Source organism: Falco cherrug, chromosome 8, assembly GCF_023634085.1.
Source record: "Falco cherrug isolate bFalChe1 chromosome 8, bFalChe1.pri, whole genome shotgun sequence".
In the NCBI taxonomy this organism is placed as follows: domain Eukaryota; kingdom Metazoa; phylum Chordata; class Aves; order Falconiformes; family Falconidae; genus Falco; species Falco cherrug.
Window position 1 is genome coordinate 44791628 of NC_073704.1, and position 9282 is coordinate 44800909.

Sequence of the window (9282 nt, forward strand, 5' to 3'; positions counted from 1 at the left end):
TCTCTGATCCCACGTGAGTTCAGGTGTTGCAGATGCCCAGCCTCTGCTGGAGACACTCAAATCTCATTCCTGGAGTTTAGGTTCGGCTCTTGGACAGGGCACCACAGCTCTGCTCCGAGCTGTGTACCGCGAGCCCAGTCCCATCTGCAGCATGGCAGGGAACCTGCAAAGGCTGCAGGGTGGCTGGGAGGATTGTTCAAGAGCAAAGTGGTGTGAAAGTGATGTGACATGGATGAGAGCATGAGAACTCTCATTTTGTCCCCATCTACAGCTGGCCTGCAAGCTGCAGATGCAATTCCTCTTTGCTTCAATCCTCACCTCCCTCCAGCCTTGTTTTCTGCTTCTGCAGGCTCTGGCAGACAAAATGGCTCTTCCATGCTGCTTTTTTATTGCAGTTAGCACCCTGGCAACAACAGCTGTGTATGAGGCAGGTCTGGGGCTGTGGGGCAAAGGCTGGCTCAGAGCAGAAGTGAGACAGAAATACCCCAGGTGTTAGTGTGCTGAAGGTAGAACTGAAAGCAAGAGGCCAGGCTGCATGGGCAGCAGGGCCACCCAGCTGCTCGGGGACCCACAAGAACAGGGCTGGGGAGCCAGGCATCTTCTGCCACTGCACCACAGGAGCCAGCCAGAGCTGGTCAGTGAAGCTCGCTGGCAGGGACAAGCCAGTGCAGGAGGAGGAAGTGATTCACTTGAAGTTGTAGCCAACCTTTGTTTTGAAGAAACAAACAACTCTGTTTGCTATATCCACACACACAGGCTAGGAACACGGGTCAGATGCCCTGTAAAGTGGGTTTTCTGGGGTTTCTAAGATACCACTGAAACAAACTCTGACAACCTTGAGATGAGCTAGCACACTGCCAGTCTCTATGGGCATCTAGCCCTTCCACCCTCTGGGTTTGCAAACGCATGAATTAAATGTGACCTGTGGGCACATCTGAATCAAGATCCTTATACTGTGTGCCTGCTGCAGCCTGCAGAGACTCCCAGCAAGATGCCTGTGGGTCTGGGGGGACTGTGAGGGTCTCTTGGCAACCTCCCTGCATCCACAAGCATTCCTGGACAGAAAGAAATTGGACCCAGAGCCCCTTCTGGACAGCTACCCCCTTACCCAGTCTGGCTCTACATGGAGGCTGTAGAAGACCATGGTGAAAGCTCTGCTGAAGGGAAGGTTCTCCCTTCACCCACGTGGCCAGTTACCTTCTCCCGTATGGCACCCAGGCTGGTCAGGTGTGATGTGCCCTTTGTAAGTCCCTGCTGGCTGTTCCCTGCTTGTCCTTCAGGTGCTTGACAGTGGTTGCTGGGAGGATTTGCTCCATCATTTTCCCAGGGACAGAGGTGACACTGGGCAGGCTGTAGTTCACCAAGCCCTCCTTCTTCCCCTGCTGGAAGCTGTGTGATGTTTGCCTTCTCCCACAAACCAGGAACTTCCCGACTGCTACAATCTTCCAAAATTATGAGAGAAGAGCCTTGCTGTGGCTCCAGCCACCTCCCCCAGCATCTTCATGTGCATCCCACCCGGACCCATGGGCTTGGGTATGTGTAGCCTAAGACAATCTTCCCCCAGGGTGGGTAATACCTCACTGCTGCACTCTGCTGCTAGGACAAGGGCCCTGCAAGGCTTGAGGGCAAACCTCAGCAATAACAAGAGAGTCAAAGAAAGCTTTGACTACCTTGGTGGCTCTGGCTCTGTGGTCACTAGGACCAGGGCTCTGAGAGGCTCGAGGGCCTCACTGGCCAGCAAAAGCCCAGCTGCAGGAAGTCGCTGCTGTGTTGCCAGTGCCCATGGGCACTGCCTCCTGAGCCAGCATCTCCCAGAGCTGCATGGGGTGGGGGGATCCACAGTGCTGTGAGTCACCCTCTTTGCTAGAAGGAATTGCTTCTGTTTTGCCCCTGGAAAACTGCTGCAATTAAAAAATTAAATCTCAATATATTCTGGTTTCCTTCCTCATTCCAGCTCGACTCCACCCCACTATGACCTGAAGATACCTTGGGGCTTTCCAAGGGCTGTGAGCTCATGGATGTTGAAACCTGCCACGTCCACCCACTACTGCCCAGTGCCTGGATTTCCTGTGGGCTGAGAGACCTCATGGGTGCCCTGTGTGGGAGGGCTTTAGTGCCTTCTGCAAGCCGCCTGCAGCTTTGATAGCTACTTTCATTTTCATTTTTGTTTTCCTTGGTGCTGGGAACTGTGCCGCTCCATCCGTGGCACAAAAAGCCTATGCAGTGCAGAGGCTCCAGTCTCTGTCTGTGGCAGCAGCCTCCAAAAAGAGCTGTGGCTGCCTGGGCTGGGGCGCAGAGCCCATTAACCGCAGCGCAGGAGACCCAGGCAGCATCCAGTCTCACAGCTGGTAACTGCTCTGGTGAGTACGGCAGGAAAAGCGATGGCCCTGTGGCAGCAGAGCAGCGGGGCTGGCGTACGGTTGACATCGATTTGGGGATGGGGTGGCCAGCCAGGCTCTGTCTTGCCAAGCCCATTTGGGCACGGGGGGCAGCCCCGAGGTGGCCTGGGCAGCACACAAGGATGCCACCTCAGAAGTGGCTGCATTTCAGGAACTTGCAAAGGAGTGGCTCTGTTGTGTGCTTTGGGGTGCTCAGTGAGCACTGTGTGTGCATGTGTGCCCCACTTCTCCACTCCCTACTGTGCTGCTGTGGTCTCTGGGGACAATAGCTGCTGCTGACCCACTCTCTCTGCCACAGATGTGTCAAGAATCACGGCAGCCAAGCCACTCCACTGCCTTGCTCATCCCCAAGGCCCAGGGAAGGCGAGCGCAGTGTGCCATGTACCTGCTCCTGGCCCTGAATGCCACAGTGCTGTACCTTGCTGAGGAGCCCCTTGTGCCCACCACCCGTGTCTTCACCTTCCACTTTGTGGCTCTGGAGATCAAGGAGCTGCTCAAGGGCACCTGCTACCTGGCTGAGGAGATTTTTCACCTCCAGTCCAGGTGAGCTAGAGCGGTGGTGGCTGTCTCTCCGGCTCCTGGGACCACCCTGGGGACAAGGACACAGCAACCTCTGGGTGTTGGGGGGGAGGGGGGCAGGGATCTGCTCCTTTTCTCTACTCCCACACCTGTCCTCTGCGGCACAGGGTGTTGGAGACAGCCTCCCCTTGCTGTCCAGGGTGACTTTGCATCTGCTCCCCTCTGATGTCCATGGGTGCTGCAAGAGACCCAAGTCCTCTCCTGGCTGAGGGCACCCAGGGTGCACTGAGCAGGGTCCCACAGAGCTCCCTGGCTCTGTACTGCTCTAGAAAGTCAGTGGCACTGGAAGGGAGGTGGGCTGACCAGTGCCCTGTGGGCTGGTCAGCCTTTCGCTTGTCTCCCTCTCCCATCCAGGTACCGCGGAGCCTCTGGAGGGCCCTGAGTGCCTGCCTTCCCCTGCACTGGCATGGGCCCATGCTGCTCATCTGTGGCTCAGCCTGCATGGCTCTTCTCGATGGAGACGGGCAGCAGCTCAGCCTCCACTTCAGCCTGGCCGGCCTGTACCATCTCCTTGTCCTTGCTCTGGGGCTCCATGTAAGACACCAACACCTCTAACCTGGCCAGCTTCCTGAGGAGCACTTCAGCCCTGGGCACGTGGCCCGGCTTTGCACGGCCCCTGCAGTACAGCCATCCACACGCAGCCCTGCAGCGGGAGAAATGCTCTCCTTAGCTCAGCCCTGAAGAGCTGATCTCCTCAGCCCCACATTGCCACACTCGGCAGGAGGGCCAGGCTGCCTTTTAATGAGCACAGCCACCCTGGGGTTCTGGCAGCAGCCCCGCCACAGCCAGAGCCCCGCTGACACAAAAACCAGCTATTTTTAAATCTGTCAGCCAGGCTGATGCTTGAGGGAAAAGGGTAGCCTATGCGGTCTACAAAGGGTTAATTATCAGGCGTGCTGTGGGAGGCAGAGCCAAGCTCTAGGTACCTCTGCAACACTGGAAGGGCTCTGCTTTACCCCAGCAGAGCTGGAAGGGGAGAGGGGTCATGCAGGCTTTGGGGAGGGCAGCCATCAGGTGCCTCTGGGGACTGAACACCCATTTCCATATAAGTGAACACACAGAGCCACTGGTGACCCTGGAAATTCCACCATCAGGTGCAGAGATGTCTCCTCCCACATGTTTGCAGCGCTGGGCAGATGCACAAGTTGCACAGGGACATGCAATCCCAAAGGAGGGTGCAGCCAGAGAAGTGCCTAGCTTGCCCCAGCATCAGCTTCCTTATCCACAGGAGCCCTGCTGCCTGACACGGTGGTGTGAGGGGGCAGCAGCAGGGCTGCTCACTGTCCAGATCTCTTCAGAGAGGGCAGCTGCTCTGCAGTCCCTGTAGAGAACTGACTGCTGCAGAAGAGCCCAGGTGGCTGCTTTCATCCCCACTGGTCTGTCTTTCCTTCCCTCTGCAGAAGTCCTCAGCAGTGGAAATGTCTGAGATGTCTGAGAGGTCCAAGCAGAATGTTGCTCATGGGCTTGCCTGGTTTTATTACGTTGGGTACCTAAAAATAGTCCTGCCACATACGTAGCTGCTCCCCTGCATTATCGTGCCTACAGCTAGAAATAGCTCCTAATAACAATCCTCCCACTTTTACAGTGTTTGCAGGGAAATGGGGAGCAAGGTAGAAAGCATCTCTACTCACGCCAGGCACCTCTGCCCAATGCTGTCTTCCACCAGGGGTGAAAGAGTCAATGGAGGAATTCAACAAGGCCAACTGCAACATGCCAGCATGCAGGGAGACCTGGAAGCTCCACATATTGGTCCCTCTGAGCTGTGAAATCTATGATGACCTGGAGAAAGCTGACAGCAATATCCAGTACCTGACAGACCTCACTGAAACCACCCTGACCCGAGCTGGCACCAAGAACTGGGTCTACAAACACAGCCTCTACACAGTCAGGGATGAAGACAACAAGGTATACTGAGTGCAGAGTCAGAGGAGCAGTTGGCATGCCTCAGCCCAAAGGTCTTCCCGGCCTCACACCCTGGCCGAGAAGTGGCCATAAGGGCAGGACAGTGTCCCTTCTGTGAGACACTCCCAGCTTACAGCAGGCTTCCACGAGATGGAGAGGTCCTATTCGTGGCAGCCAACTGCACCCCTTCCTCTTAGCTGCCTCCTCCCAGGCTCAGCCCTTGCAGGGATGCTGGGCTCACTTAACCGCTCCTGGAGTCGATTTAAGTCCAGAAAACAGCAGAAAACTCAGCAGAAAAACAAAGCATATGTGGGGTACAAGACCTTCCCATCACTTCCCATGAGACAAGTGAATATTTCCTTCTGTTGGGAAGAGGTGCTTGAAAATGTCTGTGTGTCACTATATAAATTGACTCTTGCATTCCCCCAGTCACCTCTTCTCTGGGCTGATGAGCCCTAAATCTCTCCATCTCACATTGCATTCATCTCCTTCCACATCTCCAGACAGATGGGCTCCTGCCCCTGCACCCTTGGAGGAGGGAACACACTGGTCCTGCCAACACGGCTGTGGAAGAAGGCATCAGCAGAGCAATGCTTCTCACCTGGATCCGCCTAATTTGCCTTTTGATGGTGGCTTAGGGCTGAGCCGCTGCTTTTAAAGCCCTGTCTACAGGGACTCCAGAGACTCTTTCCTGGCCCTGCTCCTGGGGAAGTACAGTCAGCATCAGGTTTTTCCCACTACGATGCATGCACTGATGCTGTGTTTCACCTGCCAGTCTCCTGCTGAGTCACTCACCACCAAGTGAGCTCTGGCAGCTCTGCAACCTGGACCCGTCCAGACCCCCTGCATCTTATCAGTAAAATCTGTCCCTCAGCTTGCTGCCCAGTTGCTAGTGAACACGTGCATGGCAGCGATGCCAGCTCCCGTCCTTGGCATCTGCTCTGGGTCATTGTGGCAACTGCCTGCCAAGGCCGGTAGCTCTTCCTGCTGCTCCACATTTACCCAGGGATCCCATCCCTCTTCCTGTTAATACACTTTAGCAAGCTTTCCAGTTTACCCAGTATAAGACTTACTGGCAACACTGCTCCTCCTTGGAATTTTTAAGGACTTAACAAATCCCTCATTTGTTTGATCAGCCTCCTCCTAGCTATGCGTTCATCTTGCCAGCGTTTATCCTCTTCTCTGTTCCACTGCCCATAAGAATGCTCAGATTCCCCTTGTCTAGCAGAAAAGCCACCAAGGTGTGATCAGACACCGGCAAGGTGTGTCTCCATAGGAGACCAAATTCCATAGAGAAAATTACCCCCAGGTGGGGCGCTGGCAAAGCCTGGGGCCCCACAGTGGGAAAGCAGCTCCCCGAGCCCACCCGGCACACGGGGCACGGCTGTACTGGCCAGTGCTGCTGCTCCTTTCCTGCTCAACACAGCGTGGGGGGGTGCTGGTGCCAGAACTGGTGCTCCTGTCCTGGTGGCCTAGCACACAGCACCAGTGCAGGGCAGGCCAAGGAGCCACCAACGGGTCCTGAGGGCTCTGCCCAGTGCCAGGGTTCCCCAGCAGCCCTTTGCCGGGTGTTCAGCCCTCCTGCCCCCATGTCTTTTACTTCCATCCCTGCAGCTCTGGCACTGCGCAGTGGAGTATGCCACCCCACGGTAGACCCTCTACGCCATGTCCCAGGATGAGTGTGCTGCCTTCAGCCGGGAGGACCGCCTGGAGCAGGCCAAGCTTTTCTACAGGACCTTGGAGGAGATCCTGAAAGGCTCCAAGGAGTGTGCGGGTGCCTACCAGCTCATTGCATACAAGGGTGAGTGAGGAGGACAAGAGGGTAGCATGGCAGCTGTACACTCCCAGCTTCTTGAGTGGCCTCAGATCAGGGCAAATGAGGGGAAGTCAGCAGGATCTGTGCAGCACTTGGCTGATATGCCCACTCAGATGGCCATGGGGGTCCCTGCTGCAGCGGAAGGGGCTGCCTCCTGACACAGAAGGACCTTTTGCTGTGCGTCTCAGAGGAGCAGGGAGGATGCTAGCAGAGGTGGTCTCTGTTGAAGTCTCCAAAGGCACTTCAGACAAGCAGTCTTCCACATGGGCAGCCAGAATGCTCCCTTCAGGGATTAAGTATAACGATGGGCTTTCCAGGGGAAGCAACAGCTCCCTTTGTGGCTGGGGCTGCCAAGTCTCCCCAGCAGTGGGATGGGGGTACAGGTGTGTGCTGGCTCAGTGGCATTCCTCCTGATGGGATGGGAAGGAGCGAGGCTTTCCCTTCTTCCCATCTTCCTTTCATTTCCCTTCTCCTCACCTCCACCAGAGCAGCAGGGCTTGAAAACAGCTTGCTGATGCTTGCCAAAATGAATCTCATTGTTTTACAGAGGAAATTCAGTGCTCTCCCTGATGGGGAGAAGCATTTCTATCCATTGAGGTAGTTCTCATCACAACAAGCACTGCTGGGAACCCAGCACATAGTGCCTGTATTTTACTCTCCTTCCTGCACTGTGTGCTTTAATTTCTTTCTTATGGCATGCTGAAGGGGGGAAGAACGAACCATATTTTGACTTCTTGGGAAATTCTGCATAATTTGGGGCATCTCCCAGAGTTTTCTTCCTGCCCAGACCCCTGCCTCAGGCCGGACCAGTGAAGGTGGGTTTTATCTGTGTTCTGTTCCAGAGTCAGGAGAAGCAGAGACCCACTTCTTGTCCAGAGAGATCCTCTGGCACCTCCAGCAGCAGCGTCACGAGGAATATGCTGTGTAAAAGGGAAACCACCTGCATGCTGCATCCACGACCCTCAGCTCAACAGAGCTCAGCCTCCAGATAAGTGAGCCAGACCTGCCGCAGCCTCTGTGAAGTGACTGCTTCTAAAGCACCAGCACTGCCCAGCCCTGCACCTCCACCCCCGAGGTGCTCCAGACCCCTTCACCAAGCCCCCTCCTCCTGCAGCAGCAATCCCCAACCTCCAGCAGGAACTGCCCATCAAAACCTCCTGTGCATTATATTTACTGGTAAAGCAGCTGACTCAAACCACAGTCCTGTGACATGCTTCCCATTTTCTTTGTCATGTATATCAAATATTAACCACTGGGTATCTGGGTTCTTTTTATCTGCTTCAATTTATGTCATATAAAGCATCTTCCTCTGGGGCAAGTTGCATTATCCTGAATCTTGGTCACGATGTGCTGTCTGCCCTTGGACATCCTGTGGTGTTGGATGGGGCTTTGGAAATCCCAGCCACAACTTTGTATGTGTGTGCTTGGTCCAACGCACCCAGACAGTGTGGCCTGACTAACCCAGTGGCTTCTGCAGGCACAAGGAGTGTGTGCAGGACCTCCAGGGTACCCTCCAGCCTGATGGACCCACTGTACAGTCATACACAAACATCCTCACTTTCCAACCATTTGGGATGCAGAGGTGGAAGGAGAGGTCAGGCCTGGGCATTCAGTGGTCCCACACCGCAAGAAACCTCCCCGCCTTTGCTCCATCCGGTAATTTCACACTGAGAGCCACCTGCGTTGCCTGCTGATGCCCTTCATGCTCACATTCCTCCCAAGCACTCTGCAGAAGTGTTTCTCCAGCCCCAAAGAACGTGCCAGACTGCCTGCACCTCTGAGAAAGGGGCAGGGAGCAGTCCTGGGACAACTTGCATGGGGTTTTCAACACAAGACATCACATGCTGGGCTGCTCAGCCCTCCATGCCTGGGGGTGAGGTACCCCCAGCCAGCCCAGCAAGCCAGGCCCTTCCTGCCTACTTGGGCCCCTTGCGGTCAGGCAGAAGCAGGGCAGAGGATGTGCAGCGAGTCTGCTCAGCATGGCTCGGAGATGTATGATTTCTTGGCTCTGCCCACCTACCTGCTCCTCCAGGATCTGCCTGGAGATGCCTAGGCTGAAAAAGAGGCCGTTCCCGGGCCAGCCCAATGCCTGGGCACCCCACACAAGGCCACACTTGCTGAAGAGACCCAGCTTTCAAGAGGATGGAACCTGCTTCCAAGGGGCTGCCAGGGCCAAGGAAGTGGCTAAGGAATACAGTCCCTTTGGTGGGCTGCTGCCAGGAGCCTTCCCAGCCAGGAAGGCAGCAAAAACCCAAAGGTGCCCTGTATGACCTGGGCCAGCCACAGGGCCAGCAAGCCAGCCAATCCCTCAGGCAACCCAGCATGAGTGACACAGTGTGTGCCATGGGGCAGGATGGTGACCACAGGGCTTGTTGCTTGCCAGGTTACCAGAGACTGTGGCAGAGCTTTGCTGTGGTGCAGCTCGGCATGGCCAACCCAGACGACAGCACTGCTTCAGCCTTATTTGTTCCACAGGGAACTCCCTGGGCTCATCTCAGAAGCCCAGCCACACCACCCAGTAACCCCCTCTGAGTGGAAGAAGAAAAATCTGGGCATACTGTTTTGAACAGTGGGATGAAAGCTTGG

General features: G+C 55.6%; 1 protein-coding gene across 1 annotated transcript; it reads left to right on the forward strand.

Annotated features, from left to right (window-relative positions):
- Positions 1-1965: 1965 nt before the first annotated feature.
- Positions 1966-8010, forward strand: STING1 (stimulator of interferon response cGAMP interactor 1). The gene is given in 7 exon segments (XM_014276466.3): positions 1966-2360; positions 2698-2942; positions 3344-3512; positions 4379-4487; positions 4645-4883; positions 6495-6681; positions 7539-8010. Coding segments are annotated over 6 exon segments (1143 nt in total). The 5' UTR covers positions 1966-2360; the 3' UTR covers positions 7733-8010.
- Positions 8011-9282: the final 1272 nt, after the last annotated feature.